General features: G+C 63.7%; 1 protein-coding gene across 4 annotated transcripts in view; it reads right to left on the minus strand.

The window, feature by feature from the left end:
* Nucleotides 1-563: 563 nt before the first annotated feature.
* The window catches only part of LanB1 (laminin subunit beta-1), a 43,789-nt gene continuing 19,537 nt past the window's right edge, over nt 564-24,815 (minus strand). For 3 of the 4 annotated variants that reach the window (XM_037235589.1, XM_037235587.1, XM_037235588.1), the window contains exons 3-32: nt 22,648-22,763; nt 20,864-21,003; nt 20,374-20,542; nt 19,899-20,027; nt 18,762-18,914; nt 18,147-18,378; nt 17,513-17,701; nt 16,343-16,516; nt 15,590-15,806; nt 15,100-15,208; nt 14,331-14,492; nt 13,813-13,939; nt 13,461-13,588; nt 12,944-13,142; nt 12,097-12,240; nt 11,338-11,569; nt 10,804-10,967; nt 10,260-10,484; nt 9,492-9,691; nt 8,025-8,313; nt 7,423-7,603; nt 6,950-7,175; nt 6,408-6,602; nt 5,855-6,037; nt 4,984-5,172; nt 4,383-4,546; nt 4,017-4,158; nt 3,435-3,572; nt 2,917-3,112; nt 564-1,401 (exon numbers count right to left, since the gene is read on the minus strand). In XM_037235589.1, the coding sequence (XP_037091484.1) occupies nt 1,262-1,401; nt 2,917-3,112; nt 3,435-3,572; nt 4,017-4,158; nt 4,383-4,546; nt 4,984-5,172; nt 5,855-6,037; nt 6,408-6,602; nt 6,950-7,175; nt 7,423-7,603; nt 8,025-8,313; nt 9,492-9,691; nt 10,260-10,484; nt 10,804-10,967; nt 11,338-11,569; nt 12,097-12,240; nt 12,944-13,142; nt 13,461-13,588; nt 13,813-13,939; nt 14,331-14,492; nt 15,100-15,208; nt 15,590-15,806; nt 16,343-16,516; nt 17,513-17,701; nt 18,147-18,378; nt 18,762-18,914; nt 19,899-20,027; nt 20,374-20,542; nt 20,864-21,003; nt 22,648-22,763 (5,252 nt within the window). In that variant the 3' untranslated portion in view covers nt 564-1,261. Of the gene's footprint in view, nt 1,402-2,916; nt 3,113-3,434; nt 3,573-4,016; nt 4,159-4,382; nt 4,547-4,983; nt 5,173-5,854; nt 6,038-6,407; nt 6,603-6,949; nt 7,176-7,422; nt 7,604-8,024; nt 8,314-9,491; nt 9,692-10,259; nt 10,485-10,803; nt 10,968-11,337; nt 11,570-12,096; nt 12,241-12,943; nt 13,143-13,460; nt 13,589-13,812; nt 13,940-14,330; nt 14,493-15,099; nt 15,209-15,589; nt 15,807-16,342; nt 16,517-17,512; nt 17,702-18,146; nt 18,379-18,761; nt 18,915-19,898; nt 20,028-20,373; nt 20,543-20,863; nt 21,004-22,647; nt 22,764-24,014; nt 24,031-24,815 lie in introns of those variants that run through there. The other variant, XM_037235590.1, reaches the window with a different exon arrangement.

The raw sequence follows: 24,815 nt of genomic DNA on the forward strand, positions 1-24,815 counted from the left end.
ACTAACAGAAACAGCGTAAACTTTTCACCGACATCACATTCTGAAGCAAGTAACACGTCAGTTGCGGTCACAAATGCGCTTCAAAATATCCTAGGCAGCCCAGCAGTGGCCTGGTTCCGGCTGGGGTCTCGGCCTGGTTCCGGCCGGGGTCTCGGCCTGGTTCCGGCTGGGGTCTCGGCCTGGTTTCGGCGGAGGTCTCGGCCCGGTTCCGGCTGGGGTCTCGGCCTGGTTCCGGCTGGGGTCTCGGCATGGTTCCGGCTGGGGTCTCGGCCCGGACGCTCACCACCAGACAAGCCAGGGTCTCGTCACAATTGGCCACGGGAGTAAGTGATCACAGCCACAAGAATCAGTCAACACACCCGCCAGAAAACACCATATAGGGAGTATAGACCTTACTGTCAAACGCAAGCGTAGCCGTCTCTGGCGCATTCAGAGCAGAACAGGTGTGTTCCACCGCCCTGCGCTGATGGTCCGCCAGCACGTGCAGGCTCGTGACATCAGGGACAACACCGTTTCCGCACCTCCCAAACAGATCTACCGATGCCAAACGCAAAAACCACGAATACCGACGTATAAAATGATCATTTATTTGATCAGGTAAGTACAGATCCGCACGGAGGGCGCGAGATGGACAAGCCCGGCCGCCTTCACTCAGACAAGGCACACCGGTCGCCGTGGCATAAGAGCACTTGGAGGAGGTAATTTGTCTTATTCCGTGGACTAGCCGGGGTTACAAGTTTGGCACAACACTGCGGGACGCGGGCCGCTAAGAACTCTAAGTACACTGTCACACGCATGCGCGGCTATCTAGCAAATGGTAACGATGACCCCAGCGGTCGCCGCGGCCAAAGGTTGTCATTCCTGAGCCTATTGACAGCTAAAACTATGAGTAAGGGTGCAGCGCGGCGGAGAGGCGCCCAGCCCGACCTGTTTGCGTAGCGTCCAGCTCCAGACACGCCGGCGCCGCCGCTACCCCGCCCATTATGCGTCATTAAGCTACGTAAAGCAGACGTTGCGTTTATTATCGATTAACTAGGCGGCAGTGAATCGTTCCCGTACTTTGGCACACACACACACACACACACACACGGACGCAAACGCCCACGCACGCGCGAGCGCTCCAGCGGGCCTGCTCTGAGCAGTGACTCGCTCGCACCTGCTTGCACTCCACCGGCAGCCAGCCGCGTCTCTGGCGCATCTCGCATCAGCGCCCACGTCTCTCTCTCTCCCACGCGCGCGCGCGCGCGGCCGGCCCAGCAGCCTACGACTGACAGGTGCGGTAGTACTCGGCCCGTTCGGTGATGGTCCGCAGGTAGGCCTCCATGCGCGCGTTCAGCGCCATCACCTCGTCGGAGAGGTCGGTCAGGCGGATCTCGTGGCGCGTGAACTCAGAGTTCATCTCTGCCGGACAGAGGGCGCGCGCACGCTATCAGCAGCCGCCCACGCCAGCGATGCGGGGCCACGGCCACAGCTCACCGTCTGCAGGCGCGCATGACGCTCCCACGGGTCGCCACCTTCAGAGCACTCAGATTACCTGGTTAGATAGCTTACGGGCAGACCCGACATCATGCACTTCAGCGGCCTTATGCAATCGGTCGCAGGGCACAAAACTATAGCGGCGCCGGCGAATGACGAATGCGGTCAAACGACCAGTCCGGCCTACTAGCAAATCCGTTACACTTGTTTTCACACTGGAAACCTCCGTGAACGATGGTAGCGCATGGCCCGCTCATGGTCTTGACATTTCCCAGAACCATGAGCGAGCCTTCGCTGGCAGACCGCAGCAGCCGTCGAAATCGGCCACCACCAGTCTCGCCCCCAGCGCGCGGGGACCGGCGGGCGGCGCGGCGCGGCGCGGCGCCACTCTGGTCCGGTCGGCCGGCGGCGCCAGGTGCTGCCCGTCGGCCGCGCCGATAACAGACGGCCGACAGACGACAGGTGGCCGCGACGCCCGGCGTCAGCGGTCCCGCCCAGCCCACGCACAGCGCCGCCGGCGTCAGCGGTCCCGCCCAGCCCACGCACAGCGCCGCCGGCGTCAGCGGTCCCGTCCAGCCCACGCACAGCGCCGCCGGCGTCAGCGGTCCCGCCCAGCCCACGCACAGCGCCGCCGGCGTCAGCGGTCCCGTCCAGCCCACGCACAGCGCCGCCGGCGTCAGCGGTCCCGTCCAGCCCACGCACAGCGCCGCCGGCGTCAGCGGTCCCACCCAGCCCACGCACAGCGCCACGGCACGGGGCCGACCGGCACAGCAGCCACCGGGTCGCCACGGAGATAGAGGGGCCGCTCGGCGGCACATCCGCATCAGACCGCCCGCCCTCGGGCGCGGAGACGGACGCCTCGAGCGGCGGTGCGCCGCAGGCCACCCGCAAGGACGGCAGCACGACAACGCCAAGTGGCGCACCGGCGGGAAGCCATGACTCAGGAGAACTGTCACAACTCTGTCGTTACATGACAAACACCCGATATCGTGGCTTTCGCGTCGGCCAGCACATGTGGGGAAACAAATCAACCCTGCACGTCGACAGGAACGGGGTGGACGTATTGGTAAGGACATACGGCGCATTGGGCTGTGACGGAAAGACAAACTACCGGACCCAACGTGACTGAAGCACACGCCTGGGGCAAAGGACCAAATTCAGTGACACGGAGCGAGTGCTCAATGCCGGGACGGGCTTTACAACACTGCCTGCTCAAACCAACACGAAACACAACAGGCATACAAAATATCTGCCGTCCAAAGGCAAGAAGGCGTAAGTGCTACGTTAACTAATGGTTTTAAGGCCTTTCTGCCTTTGGACGGCAGATTTCCCTTTTCCCACATACCTACATCCCAGCGCGGCGAAGTCCACAGAACAGTCAGTGCCCCTCGCCAAGGAGGGTCAGCAAGGGCGCAGCGTCCCTCCGCCCGGTCCACTCACCCTCCAGTTCGGCCACCTGGCCCAGGGCCTGCGACGCCAGTTTGTTGGCGCGCTCGAGCAGGCTCTGCGCGCGCTCGCGGGCCGACACACTGGCGTCGCTCTTGCTACTGAGCAGGTCAATCGCCTCCTGGTACGCTGTCTCCAGCGAGCCCACGTTCTGCTCAGCCTTGTCAGCCAGCGCTGCCGCCAGCCGCGCCTGGAGCACAGACGACCGGTAAGCGAGCGCTGCCGTTCAGACGGTGGGCAAACGCGCGGCACCAGAGCTGCACTGAACGGCTTTCGTCACAGCAGCCACAGCTGGGTCAGCGTCTAGCGTTACTTGGCGCCGCCTGCGTTTGTCTGCGATCGACGGCGTTCACAAACCAACCGCCACCAGCCGGCGTACGGCCCAGGCCGCGGGACTCCTCCCACCGCTGCCGCAGCCGGCGGCACTCCCCCCGCCACTGCCGCAGCCGGCGGCGCGCCGGACACTCACTCCTCCCACCGCTGCCGCAGTCCGCGGCGCGCCGGACGCTCACCTCCTTGATAGCGCCCTTGACGTCCAGCTCGTTGCGCGAAAACTCGCGGATCAGGTCCTTCTGGCGGACGCGCAGCGCGTTGACGTTGGTGAGCGATTCGTCGGCCAGGCGCTGGGCCTCGCCGGCCACGGACGCGATCTGCGGAGGGTCGGGGTTCGGTCACAGCTGGCCGCACACCGGCGTCAGGTCAAGGTCAGAGCCCGCACACCGGCGTTCGGTCACGGGCCACATCCAGACGTCAGGCGTCGGCTCGCGGGACTAAACGCAAGGCCCGCTTTGCAACTTTTTGGAACACATACACCAGAGTGCCAGTGGCAGTCATCTTTGGCCGGGGTTAAAAGTTTTCTAGTGTTGCAGGGAACCATCTTGAACGCCTGGGGATCCAAGTAAACGTTTCCCAACATACAAGCCCACGCAGTCCGAAGATCGCCTCGCACGGCCTCAGTTTGCCCCTCTGCCCGTGGACGGAGGCGAGCTGCACCCGGCCGCAGCGCCCGACCCACCGAGACGAGGTCGGCCTCGGCCAGCTCGACCCGCCCGTGGACGGAGGCGAGCTGCACCCGGCCGCAGCGCCTGACCCACCGAGACGAGGTCGGCCTCGGCCAGCTCGACGATGGTCTCCACGGAGCCCATGGCGGTGCGGGCCGCCTGCTGGGCCGTCTCGGCTCGGTCCAGCGCTGTCATCACTGACTCAGCCGTCTGCAGGATCTTCTCGGCCGCCGACCTGGCCGCAAACGGACACACGCGTGCGTTGAGACGGCACCAGCTCAGGCCCGGCCATACACGGACCGCAGGCAAACGCAGGCTCTGGCCAGACTCAGGTGGAGACGGAAGACAGAGGGACGTGCTGGACGAGGGCGGCGGCGCCGCTCCGGAGGCGGGCACGCTCCGCCGGCTCCGGTCCGTCGGCGCGTGCCCGGCCGCCGCCCCCGCCGGTGCACCACTCACTTGGCGACGTCGGCGCGCTGCTTGAGCGCATAGGCGGTGGCCAGGTCGTCGGCCGTCTCATCCAGGATGACCTGGATGTTGGTCAGCGAGCTGATGGTGCTGTTGATCTGGCGCGCCAGGTCGGTGATCTGCTCCGGCCGCAGAGAGATCGACTTGGACAGCGTCTGCCGGGCGGCGCGCAGCGTCAGCGGGCGCCGGTGACCGAGCCGGGCGCTCGCCGCGGCGCCTCACCAGGCGCCGCTCGGGCACCAGGTGCAGTTGAAAGCGATCGAGTGAAGATAGCGAAATTGGAAGACGCGCGCGGTGCGAGCGAATGACGAGCAGGAGTAAAGGTGGTTAGGTGAAGCGTGGCACCTCCGTTGGAAAAGGAGGCTACCAAGCCAGTTTTTCAGAGATTCATCCTGCGGCCTCAGGTTAGACACATCCCAACATCTCTCGAATCGTTCTGATAGCTAGAAAATATGCAATGCAACACATGGATGCGGCTTACAAAAACACTCAACACAACTGAAATAAACTTAACACATGTAAAGCTTAAAATTCACGCAACAAAACACCACACCGACTCCAACCACTTTTAAACGTGTCGTCGGCGCCCCACCTCCTGCGCCATCTCGCGGATGGCCTCGGGCGAGGCGCCGTCGTTGGACAAGAAGTCGCCGATCTGCTGCAGCAGCTCCTCCACGCGCAGCTTAGTGGCCTGCGTGCGGTTGTGGTTGAGCTCGGCGCCGGTGAAGGCCATCTGCGCCAAGTTGTAGGCCTCCTCGGCGGCGCGCTTGGCCATCGTCACCTGGCGGCCGACGGAGCGGGTCACAACAGACGCACCGGCCGGACGGGAGCCGCCGCGCCGGCGCCGCAGGCCGAGCCGCGGCAGACGGAGCGGGTCACAACAGACGCGCCGGCCGGGCGGGAGACGCCGGGCCGGCGCCGCAGGCCGAGCCGCGGCAGACGGAGCGGGTCACAACAGACGCGCCGGCCGGACGGGAGCCGCCGGGCCGGCGCCGCAGGCCGAGCAGCGCCTTTTTCAGTCTCACACCCAGCTGGAGAAGACGCGCGGCACTGTCATCCGACGAGCGACATGCGCATCTAGGCTCAACCCCACAGACTGGTAACAAGGGTTTGACCGACAATACAGGTCTCACAAGCGGTTCACACTGACTGAATGACTAACGGCAGTCGTCCCCAGTCGGCAACGTTACAAGATCGTTCTGAAGACAGTCGTCCTCCATCAGCGACGTTACAAGATCGTTCTGAACACTGACGGCGGTCGTCCTCGATTAGTGACGTTACAAGATCGTTCTGAACACTCACGGCAGTCGTCCCCGATCAGTGACGATACAAGATCGCTCTGAAGACAGTCGTCCTCCATCAGCGACGTTACAAGATCGTTCTGAACACGGACGGCAGTTGTCCCCGATCAGTGACGTTACAAGATCGCCCGTGACGCCGCCGCTGCCGGCCTGAGTACTCACGCCGCGCAGGAGGCCGTCCACCTCCCGCTCGCTCTCGGCCAGCACGCGCGCCGCATCCTCGGCCACCGAGAGGGCGTTGGCCGCCTTGGTGACGGCGCCGTCGTCGCAGGAGAGGCCGCCGCACTTCCCGCAGCCGGCGCCGCCGCACAGCGAATCGCATGGGTCACCCTCGCCATCGCAGACCTGGCGGCGGCGCGCCGGTCACGCCGGACCGTGGGGACGGCGGTGGCCGCGAGACGCACTCCGCGTTCAAGGAGAGCGTGCGTACAACGGTGGCGGTGGTGGTGCAGCCCAACAATCGAAGCACGCGCGAATCCGGCGGTGAGAGAGCAGGAGTTTCTGTTGAATCGGACTGCATATGATAGTATTAGCATGAGTAGAACCGCACCGGGGGTTCAACGTACACTGATGTACGTCGATGAGCCACACTGGCAACAATGGCGGGCACCGCCAGCGGAACACTGACACACAGTATCTCGTGGAATATCCCATACATGGCGCCATCGGCCGTGGGCGTGCCGATGCTCGGCCCCGACCGTTCCCGGTGGCGCACCTGGTCGTTAATGGCGGGGATCTCGCTCTCGAAGTCGCTCAGCTTCCGGTTGACCTCGTCGATGAGCTGCTGGTTGGTCGACTGCGACTGGTTGAACTGTTGTCCGGCGCGACTGAGCAGGTTCTCGGTGCGCCGCCGCTGCCGCTCCGACTCGGAGAGCGTGCGCTCCGTCTCTTGCACCCTGATCTCGGCCGTCTGCCGCAGCGGGCCGCGGTCACGCGGCGGATCGGCCGGCGTCCGCCGTCACACAGGCGGCGTCACGTCCGGGCCACCACCTCGACGCCCCACACACTGGCACAACACACATCATCTGTCGCACCGTCCACTGTAGCAGGGGCCGGCAAACGTCAGCATCAACCGACACATCAATACAATACAATACATCACTCGACATATCTATTCACCGAGCATCCCCCATGTCACGCGGGTACGCGGACGTGATACGGTCAAACTGCGCCCTCGTCGCACCCCACTCAGGCGTCGACAGAGACGGACCGGTGGAAAGGCATCACCCTCGGCCGGTCGGCCGGCGACAGACCCACCTCGGAGCGGCGGTGCGCCTCGCGCGTCAGCGAGAGCGCGCCGTCCACGTTGGCCTCCTGCAGCAGCGTAGCGTTCTCCTTCAGTGCCAGTGCCATGGTGCGCAGCGAGTCGGCGCGGCCGCGCAGGCGCGGCACCTTGATCTCGGCCAGCAGCACGCGCTGCATCGTGTCGTCCACGTCCGTCTCAATCGCCTGCAGCAGCGTCTCCGACTCGGTGAGGTTCGACCTGGAGGCGGGCGGCGGTGGCGCGTCAGAAGCGGCGCCGCCTGTCAGCGGACCGCGGCACGGCGCGAGGGGCGGCCGCACCAACTGCCGACGCCAACCGCCACCGTCCACTTCACTGCACGGCTCCAGCTGAACGGAGCGCGGTGTCGCTCGCCAGCAGTATGGCAAGCGACACCGCGCGAAAGCCGGGCGCGGCGGCCGACCGGCCGTGCTGTCGCCGCCTCAATGGGACTCCGCGCGTCACCCACCTGACCTCGTCGATGACGCCTTGCAGCCGGTCCACCTGGTCGTCGCTGACGGTGGCGTTGCCCAGCATCTGGCGTACGCTGTCCAGCCAGCTCTGCATCTGCTCGAACTCGCGCTGGTAGGCGCCCGACGCGCCGCCCTGCTTGATCTTGCCAGCCTCCTCCACCAGGTACTCGGTTCGCTCTGGCGAAGGCGACGGCGGAAAGTGTGACGCAGGGGGTGACGGCGCAGTGGTGAGAGGGGCGCCACTAGTGGCGCCGGTGGGGGCGACGGCGCAGTGGTGAGAGGGGCGCCACTAGTGGCACCGGTGGGGGTGACGGCGCAGTGGTGAGAGGGGCGCCACTAGTGGCACCGGTGGGGGTGACGGCGCAGTGGTGAGAGGGGCGCCACTAGTGGCACCAGTGGGGGCGGCAGGCACAAATCCATGGCTGCTATGGTACAATACACGGGCTCGTGACCGGAGCTCTACAGCAAGGAGCACGTGTGCTTCTTGGTGGCGAGAGGCGCGTACAAACATGCAAGCCATCTCCGTTGCCATTCACTCTCGGCGCCATTCACGCTCCTGTTCAAGCCACCATGTACAAGCCACCGCCATATCACGTACCGCGCAGCTCGGTCAGGATGCGGTCCCAGTTGTTGAAGCACTCGCCGCAGGCGTCGCAGTAGGGCGCCCGGCCCTTGAAGCCGCGCGCGCACTGGTCGCACTTGTCGCCGCCCATGCCCTCCTTGCAGGGGCAGAGTCCCGTGTCGCGGTGGCACTGCTGGTTCTCCGAGCCGTATGGGTTGCAGTCGCAGGCGAAACACTCGATGCGCGGGTTGCCCCAGAAGTTGTCCTGGCACTGGTTACAACGGCGGCCGCCGAAGCCCGGCTTGCAGACGCATTGGCCGTCGTACTGCCGGCACCAGGTCAGATCGTTGTACGCCAGCTCCGAGCATCATGCACCGGGCCCTAGACCGAGACAGAGGGACGTTGTACGCCGACTCCGAGCATCATGCACCGGGCCCTAGACCGAGACAGAGGGACGTTGTACGCCAGCTCCGAGCATCATGCACCGGGCCCTAGACCGAGACAGAGGGACGTTGTACGCCAGCTCCGAGCATCATGCACCGGGCCCTAGACCGAGACAGAGGGACGTTGTACGCCAGCTCCGAGCATCATGCACCGGGCCCTAGACCGAGACAGAGGGACGTTGTACGCCAGCTCCGAGCATCATGCACCGGGCCCTAGACCTCAGACATTTCGTCCACGACCAAGGCTAGTGAGTTTTAACCAAAACCACTCATTAATTTGTGCCCATATTCTAATCAGTGAACCCCTTGGCACACCAAATTCATAAGAGGGATCAACACAATGCACCGTTAAAAAATGTTTGTACGCATAAGCAAAAGCGGCTAGTCCCACGTACTTGCATCTTCATCAGTCACAAAATCAAAACGCTCCTGTTTATTATCGACTGACCGCGACGCAAAAGGCGCCTCGCCGAATATGGGTACCACTGAAACGAACGTACAAGCCACGCTAGCCTCACATAACCGTCGCCAACTTATTTGCCACGATCTTTTATAAGCACCTCATCTCGTTACATCGTTTATCATTCACCAGCTCCATACCGCTATCTCAGTACACTGTTCTTCGGCACAGCTCACCTCGTTACACTGGTCCTCCAGGCTGCCGACCGGGTCACAGGTGCGCGGCTCACCTCGTCACACTGGTCCTTCAAGCTGCCGACCGGGTCACAGGTGCGCGGCTCACCTCGTTACACTGGTCCTCCAGGCTGCCGACCGGGTCACAGGTGCGCGGCTCACCTCGTTACACTGGTCCCTCAGGCTGCCGACCGGGTCACAGGCGCACGGCTCACCTCGTTACACTGGTCCTTCAAGCTGCCGACCGGGTCACAGGTGCGCGGCTCACCTCGTTACACTGGTCCCCCAGGCTGCCCACCGGGTCACAGGCGCACGGCTCACCTCGTTACACTGGTCCTCCAGGCTGCCGACCGGGTCACAGGCGCACGGCTCACCTCGTTACACTGGTCCTCCAGGCTGCCGACCGGGTCACAGGCGCACGGCTCACCTCGTTACACTGGTCCTTCAAGCTGCCGACCGGGTCACAGGCGCACGGCTCACAGCCGTCGCCGATGGCGATCTTCCAGTGGTTGGCTATGCAGCGGTCGCACCGTTGGCCCATCACGTTGGCCAGGCAGTTGCACTGGCCAGTAGCGGGGTTGCACGGGCCGGCCGACGCGTCCGTGCCCAGCATGTTGCACATGCACTCTGGTGTGACGGCCACACACAGCCGCGGTCAGACGGCAACCAGGTGCACGGCGGTAGACGGGCTACACTCGGACTACATGGCAGCCACTGGCACGGCTTGAGATGATACACACAACGCAGTCCCAGTGGCACTGCATGCGAGATCAATATTCTGGCCATGTAATTTAAGTTCACGCCAATGCACGGCAGATCAGTGATGAACAGAGTGAGTCCAAGAGTTAGCAGACATTGTTCGTCGGAGTGAGCGTGCGCAGGAGTTGTAACAGAAGCCAAACCACACCAACACCGAGGACAGGACGCATGCAGCTGACACACGGGACATGTACGGAGCGCTCATCCGTCGCATTCACTCAGCGGGGCAGCCGTGGATGGCGCGACGCGTCTGAAAGAAAGGCCTGCAACTCAGCGGCACTGAACACGGCTTCACAACGCTCGCCACCTTCTGAATAAGCACAAACGATCAGTTACAACTGACAGTGCAACCACCGGCCTTCCCCTCATCCCAGACCCGCCTGACTCGCCCCCCCCCCCCCCCCCCCGGCCCCGGCCCTCCGGCGCCGACGCTCACCGCGACAGGTGCGCTCAACGGCGTCGCCGTAGAACCCGTCAGCGCAGCGTTCGCAGCTGAAGCCAGCCGTGTTGAAGAGGCACTGCAGGCACTCGCCGGTGGCGGCGTCGCAGTTACCCGGCCGCGACGGATCCATGTTCTTGCTGCAGTCGCACGGGCGGCACGAGCCGCCCGGCTCCTCCGGGTTGCCAAAGTAGTTGTCGGCGCACACGTCGCACCGAGTGCCTGTCGCCGCGCCGCACCGCTGGCGTCAGGGTGCAGCCAGAGATATCGCTCGCGAGCGCTCGCACAGTGCCCACGACGGACGACGCGTGACAAAGAGCACGAGCTATGACGCTGATATGTGAGGTATGACTTCCAAACTTGGTAACAATGCTGGTATGACTGCGCAACGCCTGTGCCGGTGCAAGAACACGATGTCGGCCGACGATCGCAGAGAGCGCCTCGGACAGAGACTGGCCGACAAAGGCCGCTCTCCACGGCCCTGCTCCGACCATACCCCGCCCACCCTGGGCTCCACCCGGCCGGCCGGCCTGGCACCCACCGGTGTGGCCCTGCTGACACTGGCAGACGACGCTCTCGGTGCTGGGGTCCAGGTAGCAGCGCTCGGCAAACGAGTGCCCGCTCTCCCTGGTGTCCGGACATGGACACGGCCGGCACGGGATGTCCACCTCGAAGCGCGGGTCGCCGTAGTAGCTCTCCAGACAGCTGGCGGCGCGCGCACGGCTCGTCAGTTGGGGCGGCCGTCGGCTCGGCCATACCACGGTAAAGGGGATGGGCGCCAGCTCTCGCGCCAGCCCACAGCCCGGCCGTCAACGGTGGGCAGACTGGGCCCGGCAAAGGTGGGGCGCGTCGTGACGGGCGATGGGCATACAACACGACGCTCAGTCCGGCCTCGGGACGTCTTTGGCAAAGCCAGCGTCCATCTCCTTGCGGTCTGTTCATTCATTCGTTTTTTAAGGTGACAAGGCTTAATAGCACGAACAGAGACACAAGAGGAGCGCCATGCGGCGGTACCGCCCTCGCCCCTCCCCTCCACCCCATACCACTGGCCGGCTCCGCCCGGGCTGCCACTCACATATCGCAGCGGTCGCCGGCCGTAAAGTCGGCGCAGTCGATGCAGACGCCGGTACGCGGGTGGCAGGTGGGCGCGTGCCCGTTGCAGTCGCAGCGCTCACAGTTGGGGTAGTTCCAGAAGCCCGGCTGGCATTCGTCGCAGCTGCGGCCGTACGTGTTGGGACGGCAGTCGCACTGGCCGCTGGTGGCGTCGCAGAAGTTGTCCAGCGAGCCCACAGCGTTGCAGTCGCACGCTGCCGGCACGGCGGACGCGGTGCGAGACGCACACAAGGCCAGTTCTGCCGACATGCTCTACGTGGGCGAACGAGGCTGCTCGACTGCAGTTACAAGTACCGCGCACAAAGTGAAACTTCACCTTTGGTCTGGTCTGAACTGGTCTGGTTCCGGTTAACCAGATGTACATGGTTCGATTCCTCGCGCCGCCCACCCCTCCTGCCAGGTTGAGAGGCAGGCGACGCCATATAGCTCCACCAGCGAGTGCGTCATAAGGTTCGAATGACGACGAAGTGTAATCCAAGGAAGCACTTATTTTCTCCAACTGCTGTGGGGTAAGACGTCTAGCGCACGTCTGAATGTCTACTACACCGCAGCCACATCACCACTCACCTCCAGACGGAAGATACGGAAACAGCAGCAGAGGCAGCCAGGCGCTAACCAGCCAACCCCCCTGCGGAAGGCCCGGCCACGAGCACTCCCCGACCGCTGACGCCTCAGCGAGCGGTCCTGCGTGCGGCCGGAGCGGACCGCCACCCCCACGGACCTGTGCATCCCTCGGGGCTGAAGTCGTAGGTGCCCGGCGCGCAGGACTCGCAGCGCCGGCCCACCACATTCGGCTTGCATTTGCACTGGCCGCCGAGCGGGTCACAGATGGCCGACTCGGAGCCGGTCGGGTCGCAGCCGCACTCTGCCCAGTGCAGGGTGCCGGGTCACGGGGCGAGGCACCGGAACCAGGTCAGGGGGCGGAACACCGGGACCGGGTCAGGGGGCAGAACACCGGGACCGGGTCAGGGGCGGAACGCCGGGACTGAGTCAGGGGGCGGAACACCGGGACCGGGGCAGACGGCGGGGCACCAGGACCGAGTCAGGGGGCGGAACACCGAGACCGGGGCAGACGGCGGGGCACCAGGACCGAGTCAGGGGGCGGAACACCGGGACCGGGTCAGGGGGCAGAACACCGGGACCGGGGCAGGAGGTGGGGCACCGGGACTGAGTCAGGGGGCAGAACACCGGGACCGGGTCAGGAGGTGGGGCACCGGGACCGGGGCAGACGGCGGGGCACCAGGACCGAGTCAGGGGGCGGAACACCGGGACCGGGTCAGGAGGTGGGGCACCGGGACAGGGCAGGGGTACAAACAGCTGACCGCGGATGTCATCAATGCAAGGCACAAAGTACAGACGAACCCTCAAAAATAAAAACACCACACTTCATTGTTAAGCGATATGTAATACACCACATAACTTTAATGATTGTAATACATTTGTTTCCGAAGCACGCGTCGTGGAACGACACAACTACAAAAGACGCACTAACACACTATTACGCCGACACAAGGTACTCTGATGGCGCTGCCGGCCTGAATCAGACTCCTCCTCCACTTCCAACGCACCCTTGTCCTTGGCGCCCTCGAACACATAGTAGCCGATGCTGGCCATGTGTTTCTTGCAGGCCTCAGGCATATCGTCGCCGCCGTACGCCTGGTAGAAGTACTCGGCGCAGCGGTAGTGGTCAAACTCTTGCTTGCGCAGCGAGGCGACCTCGGAGCCGGAGAAGATCGGCACCTCGGTGACGCGAGGGATCAGCGCGATCTGCGCCCCGGAAACACACGCGGCTTAGTGGGACCAGCTCCGGCGGCGGTCACCTCAGCCCAGCCCGCAGGTCGCCCCGTTAGCAACACGCGTGATGTAGCGATCGAACCGCTCGCACACGTAAAAAGTACGAATTGCAGCTGCACGCGGGTTCGCGAGGCCTGGCCAGACAGCGGGTGGGTTTAATACCCCCGTTACAGTTTTCGGCACAGTCCCTTATGCGTAGAAGCGCGTCAATAGCCCAACACACACGCAGCTCTGCGCCGCGTCCGGACGCCAGGGCGGTGACCGGCCGCCGGCGCGGCGGCCGCCACTGACCGAGTCGATGAGCGTGCCGACGTTGCGGCTCGGGTCGGGCTGGTTGAACGGCAAGAACTCGATGCGGATCTTGTAGTGTTTGCCCTGCTCCAGGCAGAGCGGCGGGTAGCCGGTGATGTAGCGACGGTCTGCGGGCCGCCCAGACACACGGACGTCAGTGGCGGCCCGCGGACATCGACCGCACGCCACCAGCGGCGATCGCCGGCAACCAAACACGGCACGGCGACAGACACCCGAATCCAGCCACGTACAGAAGAGGCCCTCTGCCAAGCAGCTATTCCCTACCCCCACCACGGTCACGCTACGTGGGCGGCCCAGTGCTGATCTGTCGCGTGATTCCGGCCGCACTCACCGGAGGGCAGCACCAGCTGCTGGCGGTCGCTCTCGGGCCGGTACGCGCCGCACTGTCCGGCCGGGTCGATCGGGTCCTCCGGGTCGCGGATGACCGTCACCTGCACGTTGTCCCAGGTCGCCGCCGACTGCCGGTACGCAGCACCAGCTGGTCAGCCCGCCGCCGCCGCCGCCGTCACCGGACACCGCGTGTGTCGGTGCTGCGGCGGATCGAACGGCGGGACTCCCGCGCCCAGCAGCGTCGTCCGGTGAACAAGCGGGATCACCCCGCCACCCAGTCCACTGTTACCGGTCAGTGCTACGCAGAGGAACCACCCTGCTGCCCTGGCGCGCTGGCGAGCCGCGGCAGTCACGCAACGTTACAAAACAGAGCACGGTCAATAACTGGAACCAGTTGCAAAGCGCAAATACGTACACTACACGCGATATCAATGACAGCAGGTCAGCCCTGGCGGAACAGTACCGCGGCCGGCCGGCGCTCCATCTGCAGCGATCGCCGGCCATTAGAACGCCACTCACCTGCGGTTCGTAGCGGATGACCAGGTCATAGTCGAGCGACCGCTCCACGTTGTCGACGTCGAACTCGACGTGCGAGTTCTCGAACACGCGCACGAAACCGGGTCCGGTCCAGCTGACGCGCCGGCCGTCCCGGTACGGCTCCCGCACCACCGTCTGCGACCGCTGCCGTCGGGCGGCGCACAGCCGGGGTCAGGCGAGGGGCGACGATGACAGGGGCCTCAGGGCGCGCACACGGCCCAGGCCACTTCAGCGGGACAGGGTGGGACCGCCAGGCCGGACACGGCAGGGCGTCCGGCTGGACACCGCGCACGCGATAACTCTCAAAACAATGGGACAAAAATGAGGGTTTTATACATGAGGCTACCATACCTGGTTGCACATAGTCACACCTGTCACGCCCGGATCCGCAAGAAGGTGCAAATAAGTAGCTAGCAAAGCCAGCGTCTGTACCTTTAATTTCGCCACTTGAGTCATACATCTGACCCCACGGACATTCGCAGCAAACCAGTCGGTATTCAAGAGGGCCAACGCGAGTCCAGAGCGGGACACACATGACCTCAGAGCGGAACGCTCCGGGATTATACAGGCAAGTCTGTGGGTAGGTTTCCAGCTACGTTCAGGGGGGGGGGGGGGGGATGCGGCTGTCCTAGCCCTGCCGAGCATTCCGTCCGTCCCGACGGAGACCCGTCTTCAGACGGCGGGACGATCACGTCGTCGCTGGGGACGGCATCCTTCCGCCGTCGTCCCTGGGGTGGCGCTCGACACGTACGTCGTCGACGGAGGCGGTCTCGGCCTCGTACACCATGTAGTCGAGCAGGCCGCCAAAGTAGTTCTCTTTGGGCTCGTTGCACCTGAGCCCGGCCAGGTTCGGCCGGCACCTGGCGAGCGCACAGCCGGCGGAGCGCGTCACGACAGGCGGGCACACGCCTGTACCGCTCAAGCGCCCAGCTGCACCAGCCACTGAACACCACACACTGCCCGACGGACGGCGCCGCGTGGCCTGACTCACTGCTCATGACGGACGTGTGCAACGTGTGCACTGAATCCAAACACAAACCGCAAGCAAGAACACCACACATTTGTAGGCCGCGAGTAGATACAACGCGAAGTTACTAATTGCAAGTAATCATATCCCATCTAAGACCTCCCCCACCAGCGGGGCCATAGCCCCATGACAGATGAGCGCCTGGTATGCCTCCAGGAGGCGCTCCGGCGGCCGCCGCTGCCGTCCCCCCCCCCCACGCCCGCCGGCCACGCACTTGCACTGTCCGGTGAGCACGTCGCAAACGTTGTCGTAGGCGCCGCCCGGGTCGCAGTCGCACGGCTTACAGCCGTCCCGATGCTCGCTCAGCCCCCAAAAGTTCTCCGGACACTGGTCGCAGTTGCGGCCCACCACGTTGCGCTTACAGCGGCAGTGGCCCGTCTGCTGGTCGCAGCCGATGTCCGGCAGCGTGCCCAGCGGGTCGCACGTGCACTCTGGCGACAGGCCGCGCCACCCGTCAGGCAGCTCGGCCAGCCGACCGGGCAGCGCGGGGGAGCCGGCCACGGAGAGGGGCTAGGACGCAACGCTACGCCACCACCACAAGCCACATATCCCACATTGGCAGTCAGCTATACGGTGGCATCTCTCCCGTGGTCCGCATCGTCAAACATGTCACACTCCTCTGAAGCGCATTCCGCTTAGAGCAGACAACACATCACGTACAGGTTTTCACGTTACAGTGCTACGATTTCATTTCAATGGGCTGGTGACACCATAGTGAAATAGCTTTGCCATCAATCCAGACGATACCGGACACGGCTCGGACCAACCATAACCCGGACAGACCCCTCCCCCAGTGGAGCTCGCTGGTGGCCAGCCGTACCCCGGACAGACACCCTCTCCCAGTGGAGCTCGCTGGTGGCCAGTCGTACCCCGGACAGACTCCCTCCCCCAGTGGAGCTCGCTGGTGGCCAGCCAGACGCCAGCTAGGGCGCCGGGACGGGCCCGGCCCCGAGCAGCCGGCACCCACCCTGGCAGCCGGCCGGGTTCTCCTCGGTGAAGTTCCAGTAGCCGGGCAGGCAGCGGTCGCAGCGCGGCCCGCCCACCTTCTCCTTGCAATGACAGTGGCCGGCGGGCAGCTCCTCGGTGGCCGTCGACTCGCACAGGCCGTCATAGAGCGAGCCGCGCGGGTCACACTCGCACGCTGCGGCGGCGGCAGGGGCCCGTCAGCCCACGGCGCGGGGCGCAGCCACGACGACGACGACGACGACGGCCACGATTATACAATACGATCCTTGGTATGTCACCATTAACACTCGTCGCGGTTGAAAAAGTTTATACCCGGGTTCCAGCAGGGAAAATCATGCTGAACGCGTTTTGGTATTGCCCGGGAACTGCCCTCACCGACCCCTCGGAAACGGAAAACAGCGGAATCCGAACGCCACCATTAACACTCGTCGCGGTTGAAAAAGTTTATACCCGGGTTCCAGCAGGGAAAATCATGCTGAATGCGTTTTGGTATTGCCCGGGAACTGCCCTCACCGACCCCTTGGAAACGGAAAACAGCGGAATCCGAACGATACGCAGGGTCTAGGAAAACTGAAAACAATCGTATCCAAAGGAAGGAAGGGAAGGAAGGGGTGGGGGAAGAAAGGGGTGGGGGGGGGGAGGGGGGAGGCGCGATACAATCCTGGAGCACGACACCCGGTCGCGCACCACCAGTTACAACTGCCGCCGCGCGGCAGTCAGGGCTATGCGTACCACCGCATCCTCCTTACAGCCCCGCTCTCATTCCCAGCCACTATCGCCTGCTCCAAATGATGAAAGTACACCTGAAGGATAAACACTTCTCATCTGCTGAAGAGGCAACGCGTGAGCAATACGTCAATGAATACGGTAATCGCACCCAGACTTTTCGCTGAAGGACACCGCCAACTAGCGACACGCTGCCAGAAGCGCATCGCGCTTTGGAGGGGGGGGGGGGGGGACGCGTTTGAAAAACAGCTATGGGTACCTATCGATAAACGATGCAGCTACCTTGTGATGCTAGTTTTATCAATATGCGTCAAATATTGTTGATTTCATTTAGGTGGAGGTAGAGCTTTCCAGCCGGCCCTGGTACATGGGCCAGCACCAGCCGCGCTCGAAGGCGTGTCCAGGACGAAGCCATTCAGGCCGGGCGGGCGGACGGGCGGCGCACCTCGGCAGATGCTGGGGTCGCGCAGCTCCCGGCCCGGCTCCTGGTAGAAGCCGCGCTTGCACATCTCGCAGTTGTAGCCCTCGGTGTTGTGGCGGCAGTCGTCGCACACGCCGCCGCTCACGAAGCCCGTCTGGTTGAAGCGGATCGGGTCGAAGTGACAGCGGTCGCTGTGGTCGTGGCAGTTGCAGCCTGCGGCGCAGCCAGCCAGGTCACCGCAGTGTGGGCGCGGCGCAACAGGCCGGGCACCAGCTAATGGCCGGCTGCGCACGGGGCAGTCGGCGCGGGCTTCAACAGTCCCGGCCCGTCAGTCCAGGAGAGTACAGATGTGTCATATGATATCCTCTAGGTTCGAATTGAGTGATATACCGACGCCAATCTTGCTGTCAACATGCTACCGTATCATTTGAGGACATTGCTGAAAAATACGGGTCCCACAGCAGACACTCAACCACCCCGTCAGGAACTCAAACATCTAGTTCTCATTTCAGAATAGTATAAATGTGGTGTGGTTGCGGTATGCCCTTATTGATCAGCACTGAGGTCACGCATTTCCTAAGGGCAATTACCCATTTGCCAGTCCCGTTGTGATCCTGACACCGCGTGCACGGCCAGCCGTTTGGGCCTGCCCACTCACGCTTGCAGGCGTTGGTCTCCCTGCTGACGGCCGGCTTCCAGGGCAGGTCGTGGTGGAAGTCGATGCAGCGCTCACAGTTGAGGCCCTGCGTGTTGTGGATGCACTCGCAGCGGCCGTGCACCATGTCGGGCACCGGCTCGACGCCGGGCAGCGGCAGGCAGCGCGGCGCGTGGCCGTAGCACGAGCACCGGCCGGCCACCACCATCTCGTACACGGCGTAGTAGTACTTCTCCTGCGGAGCGGGCGGGGCGGATCAGCGCAGCGCGTGGACGAGGCGGAGCGGCCGGACAACACCGCACGCCCACGGAGGAGGGCAGCTGACAATACATGACGTCAGATGAATACAATAGTGAGGACGGCTAGGCTCCGCGACATGCCATCTGATTTGTCGTTCAAACGCTGACCTCGCAGTGAAGCTGACGTGAAGTTATTTGAAGACGGAAACACAGGTTCAGAGGGGCGTCGGGCGCGCACTCTTCGCGTGTGATGTCGGCGCCGAGCTATGCAATAACGTCAACGCTGAGATATTCTGCACTGCATTTGAACGCGTGCTGGAGATAGGTTGGCCGCCTGCCTGCATCACTCAGCGGGCCAGGGCTGGGCCGCCGAGCTCACCTTGATCTGCCGACGCTGGTCCAGCAGGTCGTCGCCGAGCGTGTGTAGGCCCGTAAAGTTGACGCGCAGGTTCGTGATCTTGAGCAGTTGCTGCACCTCCTCACTGTACGGGTTCTTGGGCGTCATGCGCGGCGGCAGCGCGCGGAAGATCACCTGAGGTCGGGGGAAGCCATACGCGTCACAGGTCACAGGTGGACGCCCCGGTTGACTGCAGTCGGATTCCACGGCCTGTTCAGTCGGGCACCACAGCCACCGGCAAAGCACACGAACACAACGGTCAAATATCGTAGGGGGCTAGCAGTCCACCACGGGCCCGGCCAGACTAGAGCATGCCAGAGCTGTAGTCTGATGTCATCAAGTCACAACTGCATTTAGAGCTTACTAGACAGTTATTGGTCATTATAATCATCACAGACCGGCACCGACAGTCCGCTCTACGGTGGGCCGTCAGACGGTGGACGCCCCGCCACAAGCTCGGCTGGGGGCCAACAGTCGGCTACAGTCGGCCGCCAGACGGTGGACGCCCCGTCACACGCTCAGCTGGGGGCCAACAGTCGGCTACAGTCGGCCGTCAGACGGTGGACGCCCCGTCACACGCTCAGCTGGGGGCCATCAGTCGGCTACAGTCGGCCGTCAGACGGTGGACGCCCCGTCACACGCTCAGCTGGGGGCCAACAGTCGGCTACAGTCGGCGGCCACAGTGCCGCTGCAGTCGCCGTCGGAGGACGGACTGTGACGCCCAGGGGCGGACGGCCCGGCTAGCTGAGGCAGCAGGGCTGACTCACACCGCGGTCAGCGCCCCACGGGCCGCATCAAAGCCCCTTCCCCGCCGTCTCCGCCCGTCACAGAGCTGTGATGAGCCACGGGCCCGTCCGCCGCCGACAGCCTGGCATCCATCACACAACCCCGCCCCAACCGACGTCTCGGCACGCGGCTCTCGTTACAGGGGCAGGGTTACATGTGACATACCCCCCGCACTACGCTACGGAACTCTCTGTCGTTTCTCCAGGGCCCAGCACCCAATCGTCGCATTCGCCCATTCACACCTGTCGTTTTCCATCAATGGCTGCAGGTCGTGCCGGATCCGGGCCGGCCGACAGCCCGGCGCCGGTCGGGCTGACTATGCGCAGAGCTCACCTCGCCACGCACGGACGGCTGCACGCGTGAGTAGCGCTCCTGGCACACCACCTCGGACAGAGTGCGAGGACCACCGACTCGCACGCCCGGGAAGTGCTCGGCGCAGTTGTCGGCGAAGTAGCGGTACACCTGATTGGCAGAGCGCGTGCCCTCAGCTGACGGACCGGGTCTGGTGGGTGCCGTCTCCACGGTCACCATACACATGCCGCTCTCCCACACGCTGTAGTGTGCAGGCACAGACAAACGACATAAAAGCACGACAGCCGCCGGGAAAAACGTCACACGGAAGTAAGAAGGTATCTTTATATCACCAGCCATCCCACACACTATTTACGTTGTCACCCAAACAGTGCATGCAACTGCTTTTGTGAAGCCTGTTTGTACAGGTTATGTGCAGCCGGCGCCGGTCGGACCTGGTCCGCGCGCGTCCCGGTACCCCGCCGCGTCAGACGGCCAGCCCGCCGTGCCCACTCACATGCCAAGTCTTCCCGAAGTCGTAGGACCGCTCGATGAGCATGACCTTCGGCCGGAACGTCTTGAACTTCATGATGAGGTGGGTGAAATGGAACTCGGCCTCCAGGTCCAGCTGGAGCTGCACGTTCTCCACGCCGTTCTCGGACTGCCACCAGGTGAGCCGACGGTGCCTGCGCGCGCAGCCGGGCGCCGTCAGTCGGCGGAGCGCGCGGCCGGCACCGGTCGGCGGCCGCCGCGCTATCGTCACGGCCGGCAGACCGGGGCACCGCTGCCCGTTGAAATCGGCAACGTTGTCCACATGACACACAATCACGGCTGTCAAAGCACGCCACATTCCATGTGTCACTTCACAGCTAGACGCTTTGCATCGGCCCCAACTTCCCACAAGCCGCTCCGCCAGCCGACCGCCGCCGCGAACACACGAGCCGCCAACAGCGGCTGCTGCCGAACGCTGCCTTCAGCCTAGCTGGTCGTTCACCGCTGGCACTCACCCCCTTCTGCCGATCTGCGTGTTACGCACGGCATACTTGACCTGGTGGTTCAGCAGCAGCTTGTTCTCGGTCTGTGGCCGAGAGTCACACCAGAAGCACTTGGTCCGCTCCTCCAGATAGGACACGATACAGTAGCGCTCCTGCAACAGGCCGGGCTCTCGTCAGCAACGGCCCTGCAACAGCCGGCGGGGCGCCTCAAGCGCCCACCAGAGACCATCGATTAGCCCCCTCCCATAAGCGACACATCAATCGCCGCCACTACCGGGCAAGGTAATGGTCGATGCCCAGACTCCGCACGAAAAAATAACAATTCACGTCATCGTTAACGCACTACGGTGGCGCAGGCCCACATATCAACTAAGACAGGCAGCTAGCTAGCATACCCAGCAAGAAGAGCATTCGTATTTTACAGCTCTCGCGACCAGCAATACAGAGACGGATAGGCCCTGCCGGTGGTCATCTCGACCAGCCTGATCCGATCTGGCCCTGGCCGTTACCGCGGCCGTCGCGGCGGACACCCGGCCACCAGGTGCGTGCGGCCGAGGCTGGAGCCCGGGCGGCCCCTGGGATGGAGCCCTGGCGGCTGGACACGCGGTGCGCACAGGACCCCGGCGCGGACGGGCGGGAAGGAAGACGGGCGGGCGGAGGCGGCTATCGCAGCCATATCCCGACGACGCCAATGAATGGCTGGCGGCGCGCCACCCTGGCAACGGACGGCCGAGCGGACCGGAGCGGCGTCCGAGTCCGGAAGAGGTCGCTTCCTGTCCAGTCTGACAGCGACCGGGCGGGGAGGGGGCCACTCGGACGACCCAGCCGACCTGAGGCGACTAGTACACCGCGTCATAGGCCGCGGGGGAAGCCGGGGACGGTGCCGAAACAGCGCAGACAGAGGGCCGTCCACAGCCGCCTGCTCCAGTCCGACACCGACGGCAGAGCGCGCAGCTGCCCGGCCGGCCGGAAGCGTCGTCCGGTCAGGCGACCCCGGCGACCCCGGCCACGGAGCGGTGGTCCGTGGCCGGCGCCAGGGCTGGCCGGGACGGACCTGAGACGGCGGACGGTGAGGGGGTCGGGCCGGACGCCGGCTAGGGGTGCCGGCCGAGCGTGGTCGTGCCACGCCGGGGGAGGCAGCTGCCGACCTGAAGGAAGGGGGAGGAACGGGTAGGCAGGGAGCGACCGATAACGGCAGTCAGATAGGCACGTACCGCGACAATACTTTCGAGGCGGGCGGTTGGAGGAACCACAGAGAGCTTAAAATGCTTGGGAAATAGCTACGTGTTCAAATAGCATTAATAAACGCACACACCAACAATTCGTGGTGTAAAATTCAGACAGTTTATTGCTTATGCGATGTGACATGCTAAGTTTCTCATTTAATCAAAATGACCTCACACATACGTAGGTTTTAGTCGTCTAGCAAGATGTTTTTGAATGAATTTTCGGTCACGGGCCTTGATCGCAGAGCCGTAACATACAAATCTGAAAAATTACGGTCTACATTTCAAATCTGAAATCAAAGTCTGGGATCGAGAATTCATTCAAAGCACACCTCACGAAAGGACTAAAACGTATGTGCTACTGCCAGGGTGTCATCTGGATTCCGTTGCATCATTCGTGGTGAACATGCATGATACGGCGCTACCCGAGGCAACGCAATGTCACGGCATGCTGTCGCTACCACAACCTCCAGAAGCGAGCTCATTTCCAGGGCCGGAGACCGTGCTAACCCCGCAGATGGCTGCCGGACGGGTGCCGGCCGGCGCGCCGCACGCCGCCCTCTGACGTACCCGCCGGCGGGTGCCGCACGTCGAGCTCGCCTCCAGACGGGCCTCGCGGCCGATGAGCAGGTTCCCGGATGCCGGCAGGCAGGAACCTCTCTCACAGGTCTGCTGAGACGCCGTCTCTGTGCCGGCAGGGCGGTCAATGGGGCAGCGGACGGCGCGGCGCCGACGCCCGCGCAACAGGTACGGGGCGGGGCTGCCGACGCGGCGGCGCAGCCCTGCAATCACGCGGCGACCGCGACAACGGCGCCGACCTGGGAACACGCCGACCAGTGAGACAGCCGCAGACGGCTCGCCGCACCACCCTGAAACAGAGGCCTTGCGCGCCGGTGATGCCGAGTTTGTGTTGTTTGCTACGGTCAAGGCAGCGCGTGTGCGCCGTTCACTCTTTTCCCCAGGGTCGCTACAGTCGGCGTGCCGCCATCTTCCCTGTCGGTCAATAACAGCGCTGACTGTGACGCCATTCGCCTCTTTCGACCGGCACCCAACGCCCAGCCGTGACCCACTCTGCCGGAAACAGGGCGATATCGTAACCAAACAATCTCGCTAAATACTGACTCGTTCCAACACTTCTAGGCGGCTCTCCAACATGCCCTTCCGTTGTACCACTGCTAAGCAGTGGGGCACGCTGGTGGTCCTGGGAAACTCCCCCAAAAGCCATGGCCAGCTCGATCAAACCCATGTATCGCCGGCGCCCGTCGCTCCGGCGGCAGCGGACACCGCGCGGCCCGGGTCTGGTCCGCATCATACTGTTTACACCCGGCCAAGATAAACCCCCGGCTCTGGTGCCGACTGGCGGACACATCTCGACGGCTGGCCGCCGCCGCCTCACCTCGGGGACTGGCCCGCCTGGATTAGACTCGGCGTGCGCTCCCCGGGGACCGCAGACGCGATTTGGCTGCCATGGCTTCAGGATTGAGGAGCGGCGGCCATCCCTCCGGCGCCGCCTCTTACGCGGTCCGACCACACCAACACGACACACCATGTCTAAATAAGTCGTCTGGGCCGGGCGCTAGGCGAATCTGTGAAGCGCATGCCAGCGCTTCGCTACGGGAGTACGGGACTAAACCGGTCAGAACTCCGACGCCGAAACAAAGTGGCGAAACGAACCATCCGCCTGTACTAAATCTGCTTTGGCAAGCATTCGGTGTTCTGAGGTCGCCGCATCAAGTTTTATCTCCTGTCCAAACGCACTCACTCAGACCAACCAAATGGTGCCAGACTCCATAAATAAATAAAAAACGAAGCGCGGGGCTTGATGCCGTAGACTGCCGCCGCCCTCTCCTCGAGCCCACTCAACGCAAGATCGTGGAGTTCATTGCGACCGCGACCGAGGCCGGGTGCAGAGGCGTCGCGAGGCTCACTCCGCTTACCTGATGGTGACGTCATCCAGTGCAACCCGCCGCCGAGCTGCAGCTGCCGCCGGCAGGGCGTAGCCCGGGCCGGACGGCCGGCCCGCCGAGTCCGCCGCACGAGCAGGCGGCGGAGAGGTCCGGGCGGTCGCCGGCCGTGCCGAGCTGATCCGGGGTCCGGCCGGCGCTTCTCGGGGCTCCTCGCATGCCCTCTCCCTCTCTCTCTGCTCACTCGCTCACACGCACGCCAAGACAGGGCGAGAAGGCGGACCGGTGAGGAAAGCGCGGGCGTCAGCGAGACGGCCGGCGAGCGCCGAAGACGAGCAGACGGACCAGGGACGAGGGACGAGTGCCGTTCGCGTCCGGCGACGGTGAGCCACACCACACCACCGAGCGTGCGAGGCGACGGGAGACCAGTACCACACGGAAGACGGGCGGCACCCCACCGGGGCCACACAGGGGAAATGACCGCCGTGGCTACGCAGACGCCGAGTCAGCCAGACCTCCGGACAGTCCTAAGTCGCAGCAGCCTTGTAATGCGACATACTAGTGTTGACTGAACCACAGCCTTGATCGTTGAACAGTTGGCTGATGGAATAGTTGAGTTGGTTGTGGAAATGGTGAGGTCCTTGAACGTTATATTACGGGGATTTATGAATTTTGAACGCTTGGTTGATTCAGCTTTTGGGCCATTGCGTGTTTCTGCATTTTATCTACCTTTTAGGACTCGTCAACCTCCTGCACCTAAAAGTTAAATATCAAAGAATATTTACAGAAAGTTTCTCAAACGCGATGCAAGTCAAAGTGACCGCCAGCTCCGCG

The sequence above is a fragment of the Pollicipes pollicipes genome, unplaced genomic scaffold, assembly GCF_011947565.3.
Source record: "Pollicipes pollicipes isolate AB1234 unplaced genomic scaffold, Ppol_2.1 Scaffold_7261;HRSCAF=8764_pilon_pilon_pilon, whole genome shotgun sequence".
Lineage (NCBI taxonomy): Eukaryota > Metazoa > Arthropoda > Thecostraca > Pollicipedomorpha > Pollicipedidae > Pollicipes > Pollicipes pollicipes.